This window comes from Grampus griseus (assembly GCF_964374135.1).
Source record: "Grampus griseus genome assembly, chromosome: 11".
NCBI classification, from domain to species: domain Eukaryota; kingdom Metazoa; phylum Chordata; class Mammalia; order Artiodactyla; family Delphinidae; genus Grampus; species Grampus griseus.
Window position 1 is genome coordinate 77,270,790 of NC_139005.1, and position 15,997 is coordinate 77,286,786.

Below are 15,997 nucleotides of genomic sequence, written 5' to 3' on the forward strand. Positions count from 1 at the left end.
GTTGTGGTAGGCGACTGAGGAGGAGGAATAGAAAAGTACGAGATTAAATATCTACTCTCAAGTATTTAATGATTTAGTTGCAAGTTTAAAATTAAAAATTTAGATATTTAAAGTGTATTTGAAAAATAATCCAGGCATATTTAAATTTTTTAAACAATAAAGGGAATGAAATGAACGCTATTATTTATAATTTTCTAGCAGCTAACTTTACAACTTTAAATATGCTTTAAAACCTGTATTTCTTGATCCATCAGTTTGGAAGTCTCTGATTGCCAACTATTTGAGATGAGAAACTTAGCACATGGTCACTTCCTTCACCTCATCCCATCCTTTGCTCTTCCAGACTCGTCTACCATATCATTTCTTTAAAAAGGTCAAGATTTATATTCTAATCCATAACTGAAAGTTTTCATAATTGTCTAAAGAGTTTTATAAATTGAAACACAACATTATTTCTTGAGAGGACCAAGAAATAAGACTGGACCCAGAGAAGAGATGTAATTTTATGCTACTAAATCTTCAACCCCAAAAGAAAAACCTCCAAATATTAGGATCAAATTTTCTTTTCTTAGATTCTATCAGTTGCTCAAAATCCAATGTCACATTGGAATTTATTTTATGTTGAACTGTGGCTTGTTTTCCTGTTTAAAAAAACCTCTATCTGAATTATTCCAATATATATCTAAGAACTGTTTTAAAAACATAAGAATATTACCATTATCTCACCTCATATTAAGGTGAGAATATTACCATTATCTCACCTCATATTAAGAAATTATTAATAATTTATTAATATGAAATATCCTCTGAGGAGGGTCAAATTTCCCCAATCGTTTCATAATTTTTTTAGTTTGTCCAAGTAAGGTCCGTATGTTGATTTTCTTTTAAATTTCTCTTAACGTATGGGATTCCCTTATTGTCCACCCCCTTTTTTTGTCTTTCCAATTTATTTGACAAAGAAACTGGTAATTTCTCCTGTAGAGTTTCCACTGTCTGGATTTTGTTGATTGTGTCCCTGTGTTCCTCTATCCCCTGTATTCCATATGTTAGTAATTAAACCTAGGTGCTTGACAAAATTTGGGTTCTTTTTTTTTATATATACATTTATTTATTTAATTTTTTTTTTTTTGGCTGCATTGGGTCTTCGTTGCTGCGTGCGGGGTTTCTCTAGTTGCGGCGAGCAGGGACTACTCTTCTTTGCACGGGCTTTTCGTTGCAGTGGCTTCTCTTGTTGCGGAACACGGGCTCTAGGCACACGGGCTTCAGTAGTTGTGGCTCACGGGCTTCAGTACTTGTGGTTCGCGGGCTGTAGAGCGCAGGTTCAGTAGTTGTGGCTCATGGCCTTAGTTGCTCCGTGGCATGTGGGATCTTCCTGGACCAGGGCTCAAACCCGGGTGCCCTGCATTGGCAGGTGGATTCTTAACCACTGCGCCACCAGGGAAGCCCTGGGTTCTTTTTTTAGTTGTTAAGTACATTTTCATAGGTGATGATATCCTTCTATTAAGGAGTACACAGGGTGTCTGCTTGTTTCATTTCCTGTGATTGTAGCAGCCACTGCTGAGCATTGCCTAAATAATTTCATTCCTTCTTTATTTATTAGCTACAAATCTATAAAGAGAAAACCCCTCAACTGTTTGGTTCCTGAAATACAGTTCATACAGGAAAGGCAGGAAAGATGCATGATTCTCTCCCTTATTTAACAGTTTTCAAAATTACAATTTGGTTTCCTAGCATCTTTGAGGGGTGTGTGTGTGTGTGTGTGTGTGTGTGGTAAAAAACACAGAACATAAAATTTACCACCTTGATTATCTTTAAGTATACAATACAGTAGTGTTAACTATGTGCACATTGTTGTGCAACAGATCTCTATTTTTCGTCTTGCAAAACTGAAACTCTGTGCCCATAGAACAATACTCCCCTTCCCCTCTACCCCCAACCCCCAGCAACCACCATTCTACTTTCTAAGTGTTTGATACCTGCTATAAATGGAATCATGTAGGACTTGTCTTTTTGCAACTGGCTTAAGTTTCATCCACGTTGTTATCATGTGACAGGATTTCCTTTTTAGGCTGAATAATATTCCACTGTGTGTACATATCACATTTTCTTTATCCATTCATCTTTTGATGGGTGTTTTTAGTTGCTTCTACCTCTTGGCTATTGCAAATAATGCTGCAATGAACACGGGAGTGCAAATATCTCTTCTAGATCCTGTTTTCAATTCCCTGGGATATATACCCAGAAGTGTGTGTGTGTGTGTGTGTGTGTGTGTGTACACATACATACACACATATCACATATGCTGGATCATGTAGTAATTCTTTTTTTTTTGAAGAAGCAACTCCACAGTTTTCCATAATGGCTGCACCATGTTACATTTCTATCAACAATGCAGAAGAGTTCCAATTTTTCCACGTCTTCACCAACACTTGTTATTTTCTGTTTTTTTATTGATAGTGGCCATCCTAATGGGTATAAGGTGATATCTTACTGTGGCTTTGATTTGCATTTCCCTGATGATGAATGATGTTGAGTACCTTCTTATATGCTTGAGGCCATTTGTATTTCTTCTTTGGAGCAATGTTTATTCAAATTCTTTGCTTCTTAAAAAATTTTTTGTTGTTGTTCTTGGTGGTGGTGGTGACTTGTAGGATTTCTTATACATTATGGATATTAACCCCTTATCAGATACATGGTTTGCAAATATTTTCTCTCATTCTGTAGGTTGCCTTCTCACTGTTGTACTTTGCTGTGCAGAAGTTTCTAAGTTTGATATAGTCCCATATTTGTCTATTTTTGCTTTTGTTGCCTCTGCTTTTGGTGTCATACCCATGAAATTATTGCCAAATCCAATGTCATGAAGCTTTTCCCATAAGTTTTCTTCTAGGAGTTTTATAGTTTTCTGTCTTATGTATAGTCTTTCATTGATTTTGAGTGATTTTTTTTTTTTTTTTTTTTTTTTTGTGGTATGCAGGCCTCTCACTGTCGTGGCCTCTCCCGTTGCGGAGCACAGGCTCCGGACGGGCAGGCTCAGCGGCCACAGCTCATGGGCCCAGCCGCTCCGCGGCATGTGGGATCTTCTTGGACTGGGCACAAACCCATGTCCCCTGCATCGTCAGGCGGACTCTCAACCACTGCGCCACCAGGGAAGCCCCCAGAGTGATTTTTATATTTGGTGTAAGGTAAGGGTTCAACTTCATTCTTTTGCTTGTGGATATCCAGTTTTCCCAACACCATTTGCTGAAGAACTATCCTTTACCTATAGGGTATCCTTGGCATCCTTGTTTAAGATCATTTGACCATATACTTGAGAGTTTATTTTGGAGTTCTCTATTCTGTTGCATTGATCACCATACTGTTTTGATTACTGTAGCCCTGTAATAAAATTTGAAATCAGGAAATGTGAGGCCTCTAGCTTTGTTTGAAGCCATCTGGGCTTTTCTTTATTGGGAGATTTTTATTACTTATCAAATGTCCTTGATAGTTACAGGTCCATTCATATTTTTTATTTCTTCAAGATTCAGTTTTGGTAGGCTGTGTTTCTAGGAATTTATCCATCTAGTTTGTTGGCATGTAATTGTTGGCATTATAATGACTCTTAAAATCCTTTATATTTCTGTGGCATCAGTTGTAATGTCTCCCTTTCATTGCTGATTTTTGTTGTCTTTTTTTTCTTAGTCTAGCTAAGGGTTTGCTAAACTTGTTGATCTTTTAAAAAAAACAACTCTTGGGACTTCCCTGGTGGTCCAGTGGGTAAGACTCCACGCTCCCAATGCAGGGGCCCTGGTCAGGGAACTAGATCCTACGTGCATGCTGCAATTAAGAAGTCCACATGCCACAACTAAGAGTCCACATGCCACAACTAAGAAGACTGCATACCACAACAAAGATCCCATGTGCTGCAACTAAGATCCAGTACAGCCAAAATAAATAAATATTTTAAAAATGTTTAAAAAAATCCTCTTAGTTTCACTGATTTTTTTTCCTATTCTTTATTTCATTTATTTCTGCTCTAATCTACTACTTCCTTCCCTCTGCTAACTTTGGGTTTGGTTTGTTCTTCTTTTTCTATTTTCTTGAGGTGTAAATACTGATAGGGAAGGACTTACTATTGCCATTTTGTTAATTGTTTTCTGCGTGTCCTGTTATTTTGTTCCTTTTTTCCTCTCTTGCTGCCTTACTTTGTGTTTTATTTTTTGTAGTGACTTACTTTGATTACTTTCTCATTTTTTGGTGTGTATCTTCTATAGGTATTTTCTTTGTGTTTACCATGTCCTTAGCACTTTTAAAGTATCATTATGAACTCATGGATTTAAATATGTTATGTTGCAATCTATTACAGTTACTATTCTAATTAATTACCAAGTTATCTTATCTCTGGCAATTAGAAACCTCTTCAGATTGATGCTTGAGTCCTTGAGACACAACCCAGTGATTTTTGTTAGCTTTCTTCCTTCTGGTGTGAGATGTCTCTATACTTACCTTGAAAGTATGTTTCCTGCCCTAGATCTACAATCAGCTATTTCTCTAGGGAGACCTTCCCTAGGGTTTTTTACTTGTTCAAACCTTAGCTCTATCACTTCCTAGCTAGCTATATTGGGCACGTTGCTTAGCATCTATAAACCTCAGTTTACTCATTTGTAACACAGGGCTAATAATATTACCTACCTCAAGGGACTTTGTGAGGATTAAAAAAGAGAAGGCACAAAAAATACTTAACCCAGTGCTAGTTCTCAATAAATGTTAGTTTGATAAATTACTTCTTAATAACAGAAGAGGCATATGCCTTCTTGAATAAAGTTTTCACAGATTATTTTGATTTCCTATCCTGTGCTTCTAGGTGAATGAATCTTACTACATCTTTGATCCTACATACTTTTCTTTCTTAGAATGCCATAATTTGTTTGCTTGTTTTTGTTTTGTTTGTATTTGTTTTGGTGGAGTACATTATTGAGGCATTCTTTTTCCCAAAAATGCATTTTGGAAATAAAATTTACCTCTTTATTACCTATAGAGTTCTAAGTTCAAAATGATTTTTCCATATAACTTAGGAAGCATTGGTACATTGACCTCTAATATCTAATATAGTTGATAAGAATCTTGCTGCCAATCTGATACTTATTCCATTGCAAGAAATGTGTTTTTCAAATATTTCTTTCTCTTTAAAGTTCTGAAATTTCATGAGGATTTATCTTGGGCTTTTTTTGGTTGATCCTTGTTGGAATTCAACACTGTCTTTATGGAGATGTGTCATTCTTAGTTATAGAAATTGTTCTTTCAATAGTTTTCCCACTCCATCTTCTGTTTCTTCTTTTCAGAATCTGGATATAAGGTAAACACTGGCCCTTCTGGATTGATCTGTCGTATCTCTTAACTTTACTTGCATATTTTCCATTTCCACCTTTGTGGTTTACATTCTGAGCCACTTTTTCACCTTTGTGTACCAGTTCACTAATTTGTTTCTTATTTAGGTACAGTATATTCAGTCTTGATACACAATTTTTTCCCCAGTTCAATGCTGATAGTTTTGATTTCAAGGACTCTTTCTTGATGTCTGATTGCTCCTTTTTCATAACATCCTGTTCTGATTTTTGTCATTGACTTAATATTATTACAAAGCCAAAAAAAAAAAAAAACCAAAGAGATATGCAGAATCCATTCAGATAATATTGCCTTGCTCATGTGAACAAAAATATTGCCAGAAATCTTTATTCTATCTTCCGCAATCTAATCTGCTGTTTAGCTCATCCATTTATTTTTCTTCTTTTAAATTTAGTTCATTGTACTTTAGTCCATTTATTACTTGGTTGAAAGAATCATAAAGGTCTGCCTCTGGACCCAATTTCCAACTCCCTAAAACAGTTGGGAATTATTTCAACTCTTTAGCTGCTTATCTTTTTTTGTTTTGTTTTGTTTATCTTATATTCACTACCATATCTAAAAATTACATGCTTATATTATTTCTAGATTTTTCTGATTTTAGGCATTATCTGACTTCCCAACATAGAAGACAAGGATATAGCTGTTTTGCAACACACACACACACACACACACACACACACACACACACACACACACTCTGTCCCATTCTCCAATATAGTTTACTGAATTTTTTGGTACGTATCCATGTAAGGGCCAGTTTATGCTTACAACTTCTCAAGAACTTACTTCTCTCCCCTGGATACAGGGAATTTTGGAGATCTGAAGGTCTAAAATTACCTAATTTTTTTAAACAAGGCTTATTTATTTTTTATCAAATATTGTGAATAATACATACTAAAGTCTAAGTCTAGGGCTTCCCTGGTGGCGCAGTGGTTAAGAATCCGCCAGCCAATGCAGTGGACACAGGGTCGAGCCCTGGTCCAGGAAAGTCCCACATGCCATGGAGCAACCAAGCCCGTGCACCACAACTACTGGGCCTGCACTCTAGATCCCACGAGCCATAACTAAGGAGCCTGCAAGCCACAACTACTGAACCCACGTGCCTAGAGCCCATGCTCCGCAACAAGAGAAGCCACCACAATGAGAAGCCCGCATACCGCAATGAGGAGTAACCCCTGCTCACTGCAACCAGAGAAAGCCCGTGCACAGCAATGAAGACCCAACGCAGCCAAAAATAAATAAATAAAATACATTTATTTAAAAAAAGTAATAAATAAAGTCTAAGTCTATTTAATCTTAAGAATGTACAACAAAGCTTAAGAAATATAATACTATCTGTAACAGATTTTCTTAAAAAATGGCTGCAAAAAAATTCTGGTTCCCTATACTCTTCCAGAATTTTGCCATTCCCCATCAAGAGGAACAGTTTATTTCCCCCTGAATTTGGGAGGCCTTTGTGTCTGCCTCAATGAATAAAATTATATGGAAGCAATGCTGCTTGGTTTCTGAGTGCTGTGGTCTGGATGTGTCTCCCCAAAGTTCATGCTGAAATCCTAACCCCCAAAGGTGATGGTATTAGTAGGTGGGGCCTTTGAGAGATACTTAAGTCATAAGGGCTGACCCTCATGAATGGTAGTAGTGCCTTTTAAAAGAGGTTCCTTAGCCCTTTCCACCATGGCAGGACACTGCAGGAAGTCAGCAGTCTGCAACATGCAAGCTGGCCTTTACAAGAACCTCACTGACCACGTTGGCTCCCTGATCTTGAACTTGCAGCCTCCAGAACTGTGAGGAAACAAATGTCTGTTGTTTATGAGCCACCCAGTTTATGGTATTTTATTATGAATATGACAAAATCATATGGCTACAAAATGACACAGCTAGAATTTAAACTCAGCTCTACCTCTCTGGCTTCCACTGGCTCTCTATATCAACACTTGCCCCAAAAGCCATGTGGAAATTACCCTTCATTTCTCACAAAATGGAGCCCATGTCTGTAGCTGAGTAGTTTTTTCAGCTTTCTTCCTGCCCACAGAAGTTTGAAGGTCCAAAAGCCTTTATACTTTGCACTGTTCTGTATCTTTTAGCCCAAGGTGACACAATTGTTTTAACTTCTTGCAGTTTCTTATGTATCAATTTATAAAGCAACCCCATTAGACAAAAGGCATACAAACCAGCAAATCTTGTCAAGATAAGCCTTTGTCTATACTGGGCTTCTAGTGAGGCTGCCGAGATACATCCTTTTCTAAAAATGGCTACAACACTTCTGGTTCCACATACTCTTCTAGGAGTTTGCCACTTCTGCACAGAGCTTTGTGACATCTTTGATGCAGAAATCAGAGCCAATATGAAAGCCTTCTGGTTTTAGCCTCACCTGAAGTCCCAGCAGATAGCCACTACATGTCTTCCAGACACATGTGTGAGTGATTCCAAAGATTCCAACCCCTGCCCACTGAGCTGACCCAGCTGTGGCTGCATGGATCAGATAAGCTGTCCCTGCCAAGCTCTGACCTTGCAGATTAGAGCACAATACATTTTGTTGTTTTAAACCACCACTTTTTGGGGTGGTTTGTTACAAAGCAATAGAGAACTGGAGCACCACGTACACTCTGGTAGCCCCGTGTCCTACCCTATTTGCATCCTGCTCCTACTCCTCCAGAAGTAGTACAGGCTGTTTTCTTGCTCTTACAATGCGAACATGAACATTTTTGTATGCCTCATGATACACACATAAGAGTTTCTCTAGGGCAAATAACAGATACATGCATGTTAAACTTTACTATATAATGTAAAGTGACTGGAGATGATTGTTATCAACCGACACTGCCACCATCAATGTACAAGGGTTGCTCCATACACTCTACACTTGGTATTGCCAAACTGGGTGCAAATCAGGTTGCTTCTCAGATTTACCAGCTGAAGCTAAGTCTGCTGAGTTGATCACAACTAATATTTTTTCCAGCTTTCAAAATCTTGTGGCTCTCATTTCTCTCACAGTATTTTTGTGTATATGAGATAATGCCTTAAAAAAATCCTTGGCTGTGCTTCAATGTACTTTTAGGAAGGGGTTTGAATCATGTATGTGTTGAAGGCATAGTCTTTCACCATGGATTTTTAAGATTTCACCAAGTTTTTTAAAATTTCTAAATGTTGCTTCTGCTTGCTTTAACGTCTGTTTGGTCATCTTTGTTGTTCCTGTTTCTTGCGTACTTTTTGATTCCATTTTTTTCTTCTTAAGACGTATCATGTGCAGTTATAATCATGTACAATTTCAATATCTAACATTATCATTTAGGGTCCATATATATTGCTTATGCTGGCTCACTCAAGTGGCTTGTTTCCTTGTGAGTTTGATAATTTTGTGAGCTCATATTTGGTTGAGCTTAATCTGTGACAGTTGAGGTTCTAAATTAGAGTTCAGCAAACTACACCCCAAGGGCCAGGTCCAGTTCACTACCTGATTTTGTAAATGTTTTATTGGACCACTGCCATGCTCACTCATTTATGTATAGTCTATATAGCTGCTTTTGCACAACAGCAGGGTAGTTGCTTCAGACATGGTAAGGTCCTCAAAGTCAAAATAATGACATTCTGGCCCTTTACAGAAAAGTGTGCAAAACTCTGATCTAAATTATGAATGTTTTCTCCAGAGATTTTTATTTGCTTCTGCCAGGACCAGGGAGGGTTCGTGACCTGCAACAACCTTAGCTTCTTTGAGAACTCATGCCGCTTCTTGTGAGCCCAGCAATAGATCAGAGGCCTTCAGAGTATCTATTCCACAATACTGCTAGAAGCAGCAATACATTATCTTCTTTGATTATACTGTTCTGATTTCAGGAATGGTATGGATCTTCTTTCATTTAACGGGTCAATCTTTCAACCTAAGAGGCACAAGTCCTGTGGAACTTTTCTTGTATTATTTAATAATTTCCTTACTTCAAGTCTTTTCTCTTAGATTCTTACTATTAAAATGTTAGCCATCCTGCTCTGATTCTCTAATTTTGTCTTTTCTCATTTTCTATTTCTTTGTCTTTTGGTTATACAGTCGACCCTTGAACAACACGGGTTTCAACTGTGTGGGTCCACTTACACGCAGATTTTTTTCAATAAATACATACTATAGTACTACAGGATTTGCAGTTGGTTGTATGCCTAACACCTGTGTTGTTCAAAGGTCAACTGTACTTTCAGGGTGCGTTCCTCAACAATTTTATCTTCCAACCCTTCTAATGAACTGCTTTGGCTATTATTTTAAATTTCCAGAAAATTTGCTCCACATTTTCCTTTTCCTTTTCAAAGCATCCTGTTTTCATTTAATGAATACATCTACTTTCTTTCAAAATATTAATTATATTTGGGGGTACTTTACTGATCACTGCATTGTATCTGCCCCCACCCATCAGATTATATCTGATCTCTTATGTATTAGAAATTTTCCTCAAATATCTGATGATCCTGGTTCTATGTTCATATTTAATAGTAGGCACTAGAAAGCTGAATGGAAACCTCATGACATATATGACTTGGAAATACTGGGACTCACTGAAGAGTGATAAAATGGCAAGTAGTCTTCTTATCAAGGCACAACCAAAAGCGAGTGTCTAGAGATCTTTTCTCTAGGGTCGATTAGTTTCTCCAAAGAGAAAAATCCTGGCAGAGAAGCCTATACCCAGTAGGCAGCATTCTGGGAACATGCTTAGGGCACCCATATTCAATGCAGACTTCCACTTAATCCGTATTTTCAACACTATCTAATCCAAGCCTTCTGTTATCTCTGGTATCCTATAAATCCTATGATCTTCTGGTTTAGTTACTCAAGGTTATTAACCTCTGGCCTCCTGCTTGAAAAGGCTGAAGGATTAAAAGTGGTCACCTGGGGACTTCTCTGGCGGTCCAGTGGTTAAGATTCCGCATTTCCACTGTAGGGGACATGGATGTGATCCCTGGTAGGGAGAACTAAGACTCCGCATGCCGCGGCCAGAAAAAGAAAAAAAAAAAAAAAAGAAAGAAAGAAACTGGTCACCTGACTTAAGTAAGCATAGAGAAAGATAGTTCAATGATTCTGTCAACAGATTTGCAACCAATCCTTTTTTTATGCCCCAAGTACCATCTCTGAAAATGAGCACTTGGATCCTCCGGGTACTGAACGTTGTTTCTGGACATTGGTATACTGGCTTCTTCTCAATGTACCACCTTTTGCAGGCATTCAGTTTCCTTGGTTCTGGCTCTGTTAAGTCAGTCTTTCTTTACCTGCATTTTGTTTTCCAAAAATTTATTCAACTCTCTTATCCTTTGATTTCTTCTCTCCTGTTTCATTTGTCATTGTGTGGTTACACTTTACTGAGATTTCAGGAGAGAAAGATTTTTAAGGAATAGTCAAACTGCAATATTTGCAAGTCTTCAAACTGAATTGTAAATCATCCTAAAATACTGGGATATGAAAATGTTTTCCATACTCCTCCCTTCCTGAAAGTACTGTAATAAATCTTACCAGAGATTTCTTAACAATGGAACAAACAAACAAAAGGATGACCAAACACTGAAGAAACAGGACTCTGAAATCAAATATATTGGCAGAAAACAGAAATTTGTAATGCAGGTCACATTTTAATATAGTTTTAAAAAACACTTCCAAATATAACTATAATCAGGAAAAATACCTGAAACATGTATCTTAATTAACCATTAGTACATTATTTAAAAGAATTTTTTCTTGAATCCCTGGCTTACTTCACTGGGTTTATAAAGATATAAACCTACTGATTATTCCATCTAAGTATTTTGTACTAAATGTAGTTTTCCCAGCTGATAATTATAAATAAACCTGTTGACAAAATTCATGTTTTAAATAGGGAAAAATGTTTCCCTTAATAAGTTGATAAAGACTGTAAATTGACTTTAAAACTTCTTATTTACTATAAAGTAACTATTAGTAAAATCCATATCCTTCCCCCAAATTCTGCTTCTCTTCTATTGCAAAAATCTTTATAAAAAATGTACTGAGTGCAATAAAATCTCCATATTTAAAAAAAAGCCAACAAATAGACATACCAAAATAATTCATCATGAAATTATAGCAAAGAAATATTTAACAGTATTAGGTTTTGCTAAGGAAAACATTACTGTGGAAGACATCCAAGGAGCCTAAAATGCTTCTGCTGTGGTAGTAACAAGGCAGCACTTCAGGCTGATGCTCACACTATTGTTAAAACAGCCCTTCCCCATTTTACAGTGAAAAATCAGTGCATATTCCTTTATATGCTAAAAACCTGAAGTCTTAAAAAATTATCAATTGCTTTAAAATAATTGTCTAACTCATCTTGAAAACACAGATTGGCTACAATAAATCCATTATTTCACAAAGTAGGTATTTCTAATGACCTAAAAGAAATTGTCTAAAACCCAGAGAAGGGTCAGGAAACTATAAATGCAGGTCAGAAACGAGGGAGAGATGATAGACGCTTTCTGTGGAATGGAAGAGCAACAATTTTAATATCTATTTTGAAATATTGAAACATTTGGGGCTCAATCAGTCTCTGCTACTTTTATAAAACAGTAAACCAAAAATATTAAAACATGAACCCTCTTATTCTCAAAAACAATTTTCTGCTACATACATAAATAAAAAGTGCTTATAACTAATAATATACAACACTAAAAGGATCACAAATGGCCTATGTCTCATTGCCAGCAATGAGAGTGATATATGCTAATGCTGCCATGATATGTACAAAAGACAAAAAAATACCTATATTCACTTATTATTTCCTATAGTTCTAATGTTATCATAATACCACTGAGCATAAAATAATCTTCTTTTGACAGGTAATTAAAACAAACAGATTATAATATAGAAGAGTAAAATGCAAGAAAATCCTCCTTAGGGGTTTCTGACCATTAAGTGTTTGTAGTAGTTCATAATGAAGTTAAACATGAATAGAACACAATTCTGGGAAAAAAAGAGAGACTTATTTATTTGTTTTATAAAATAAAAGGAGATATCTTAGTCAAGAGGTGACGGCTCTAGGTGTCATCTCAGCCAAGAATAAATTCATAGTATTTTTTACTCACTCAAATAAGACAGGAAGGGAAATTCTAATTCCTGCTACCTGCCTAGTCACTTCAAAAATTCTTCTTAAGGAAGATAAAAATATCTTGGTTTTTGGTTACTCTTTAAAGTAAAAACTTCCAGATGCCCTGGAAGCAATGAGTTCAATTTGGTGTCTTCTTGTGTTCCAGTAAGAAAGAACAATCAGTTTAAACTGAGATCTCAGCTTTCAAATGCTGTGACCAATTATTTGTGAGTTATAATCTGCAGGTTCCATTTTTAAAATATGTGGGATGACACTGTCAATTCGCACATTGCCAATGAGACCTTTGAAAAACAATTCTTCGGTGATAGTAGCGTTCATCAACCTCAAAGCTGGCAATCTGAGTAGTAGTCTGGACAACCTCAAAAGACAAAAGGAAGGGGGAACAAGGCTGTAAATCAAAGAGTGATTTAGTAGAAAGATATAAGTAATTTCTGCATGAATACTGTCTGTGGCCTAATTTAATAAAGATCTAGTTTTCAGAACTTAAAATAAAACCTTTAGGGCTTCCCTGGTGGCACAGTGGTTGAGAGTCCGCCTGCCGATGCAGGGGACACGGGTTCGTGCCCCGGTCCGGGAAGATCCCACATGCCGCAGAGCGGCTAGGCCCATGAGCCATGGCCGCTGAGCCTGCGCGTCTGGAGCCTGTGCGTCTGGAGCCTGTGCTCCGCAGCAGGAGAGGCCACAACAGTGAGAGGCCCGCGTACCGCAAAAATAAATAAATAAATAAATAAATTCTTTAGTATTCTCAAGCCTTAGATTGTATGACAATCACCTGGATATATATGCAGTCTGTCAGACTTCATTGGAAAGCCTTGCTCTTAACTGCTATGCTGTGCTACCTCCAGTTGGTTTTACGGACCATGGAACTAAGTTATTAAACTGTGGATCAAGTTATAAATTTAACAGCTTAGGAACTCATTCGAGGTTATAAGAACAGCAATGTTTTATGTTATCAGGATACATGAGGCTCAATGATTACAGTTTTCTTGGTTTTGCTTTTCAAAAAAGTACTGGGAATAGTAAAATAGGCAATAGTTGTTATTACTGGGAAGAGCATAAATTATGGAATCAAAACCATTAGATCCAAATCCTGATTCAATTACCCCTTAGCTATGTGAATGCATGTAAGCCATCACTCCCTGTCTCTTTCACAGTGCTGTGACAATCAACAAAATGATCCTTGCCAGTTTCTGTGCTAGTGAGGTTCTTAAAGGCAGGACAATGTCTTGCGTGAAAGTACATTATAAGCTGAAAACTGCTATCTAAAGATAATGTATTATTTTAAAATAACTAGGAATGTAAGAAACTAAGAAAGAGTTCCAGAGGTCCAAGAACCTGGAACCTAATCGAACAGAGATGAGCAAGCAGCTGTTATGTCAAAAAGGAGGAACATTTTAAATACTGTATTTATTTGTATAATGAGGTATAAGACAACTTTTGAAACTTTAAAAAATTGAAAAAAAAGTCATAACAAAACCAACACCAAAAGAACCACCTTTCTGAAAAGTTGGTGGCACATTTATCCTTCCTCTTTTCTAAGGCCTTCGACTCTTAACACTTGAGAACAAGTGAAACCAGCAGCCTCAGAATTAAGTAACCTTTCTGTAGCCATGCACTCCACTGCTCAAACTACTCATTTCCTGTCTGTTCCCACCAGCTGAGCTATATACACAGAATTGGTAGGAGGCGGCATAGGAAAACTGGTTAGATAAACTACAGCTGATTTTCATGATGGATCTGACTTATAAACATGTTATTTAACATATGTAAAATATTATTATATGTAAAATATAATAAGTTATGAAGTTTGAAGTATGTTAAATTAATAATACTAGTAAACACATTTATATAGCCCTTACTTTGTAAAAGGCACTACTCTAAGCTCTTTGACTATATATTAACTGACTTAATCCTTATACTAATTATAAAAGGTGGGTACCATTATCTGCATTTTACAGGTAAAGAAACTGAAACAGAAGTTAAATAACTTGCCCAAAGCCATACTGCTAGTAAGTGACAGGGTTGGGCGTCAAACCCACGTACTCTGGCTCTGATGCCAAATGCTTAGTTACTCAAAAATTGAGTTTATTTAAAAAGTGATTTTTTTCCTGAAAGAACAATGGTAAATACCTTGTTAGAAATATCATAAGCCAAATTCCAAAATTAATTATCAAATAGTCTAATGGTGTTTTATTATTCATCATTTTTCATCCCTTTTACTAATAAAATCCATTATTTCAACTGAAGAAAGAGTTTGGGTGTGAGAGTCAGACTACCTGGCTCTGCTGTTTATTGTGTGACTTTGAGCGAGTTACTTAACCTCTCTGTGCTAAAGTCTCCTTACATAAAATATTATATGTAAAGTACTTGCAACACTACACTACCACTTTTAATAGCATTAACTATTTCAAAGGTCAAAGTTGACTAAATTTAATTACACTTGGAATGGAAAATAATGAAATAAGATTCACAAAAAATTTTAAGATGAATTTAATTAAACAGTATTTAACTTCTAGATACCTGTAGGTGTCATCTGGATATGTTTTGGTTATATAATCTTGGAATTCCACATAAGCCTTTTCCTGAAATTTCTCAATCTGTTGCATGTTTTCTAGGCCTGGATGATCTGAAACATTAAGGAATATATTGTTACTTTAGTTCTGAATACTCATTTAATAAGGCACCAAGTGGAGATGGAAGGGGGTGGGAAAAATAATTCAGTCAAAGAAAAAGCCCCATCATATGTGTGGCTCTTTCATTCCACAAATAATATATTTAATAACCCAACCACTAAACACCAGGCATTGTACTTTAAACCCTTAAAACTATTTTATCTCATACATGTATCCTAACATCTAATAAAAACTGAAACCACTGGGTTCAAATAAAATAAATAGGTTTTTCTATTCCAAAAGTGGTGGAAGGGATTTTGATCAGTTTGCTTTCAACAGAAACAAAAAAATGACTTAGCTTAGTTAAAAGTATTTTTTTTTAACATCTTTACTGGAGTATAATTGCTTTACAATGGTGTGTCAGTTTCTGCTTTATATAACAAAGTAAATCAGCTATACATATACATATATCCCCATATCCCCTCCCTCCTGCGTCTCCCTCTCACCCTCCCTATCCCACCCCTCTAGGTGGTCACAAAGCACCGAGCTGATCTCCCTGTGCTATGTGGCTGCTTCCCACTAGCCATCTATTTTACATTTGGTAGTGTATATAAGTCCATGCCACTCTCTCACTTCGTCCCAGCTTACCCTGTGCCCTCCCCATGTCCTCAAGTCCATTCTCTATGTCTGCGTCTTTATTCCTGTCCTGCCCGTAGGTTCTTCAGAACCATTTTTTTTTTAGATTCCATATATATGTGTTAGCATACAGTATTGAAAGTATTTTTAACCAATGAAATATCTGCAGATTATATTCTTTAAAATTTTTAAAATTAAAATAATATATATTTTAACTGAAGTATAATTGACATACATTATATCTGTTTAAGGTATACAAGATAATGATTTGACATT

At 36.5% G+C, this 15,997-nt stretch overlaps 1 protein-coding gene across 3 annotated transcripts in view; it reads right to left on the minus strand.

Moving 5' to 3' along the window:
* Positions 1–11,056: 11,056 nt before the first annotated feature.
* NR2C1 (nuclear receptor subfamily 2 group C member 1) overlaps positions 11,057–15,997 on the minus strand; it is a 41,509-nt gene continuing 36,568 nt past the window's right edge. For all 3 annotated transcript variants that reach the window (XM_082665130.1, XM_082665128.1, XM_082665129.1), the window contains exons 13-14: positions 14,994–15,099; positions 11,057–12,831 (exon numbers count right to left, since the gene is read on the minus strand). In XM_082665130.1, the coding sequence (XP_082521256.1) occupies positions 12,657–12,831; positions 14,994–15,099 (281 nt within the window). In that variant the 3' untranslated portion in view covers positions 11,057–12,656. The remainder of the gene's footprint in view (positions 12,832–14,993; positions 15,100–15,997) is intronic.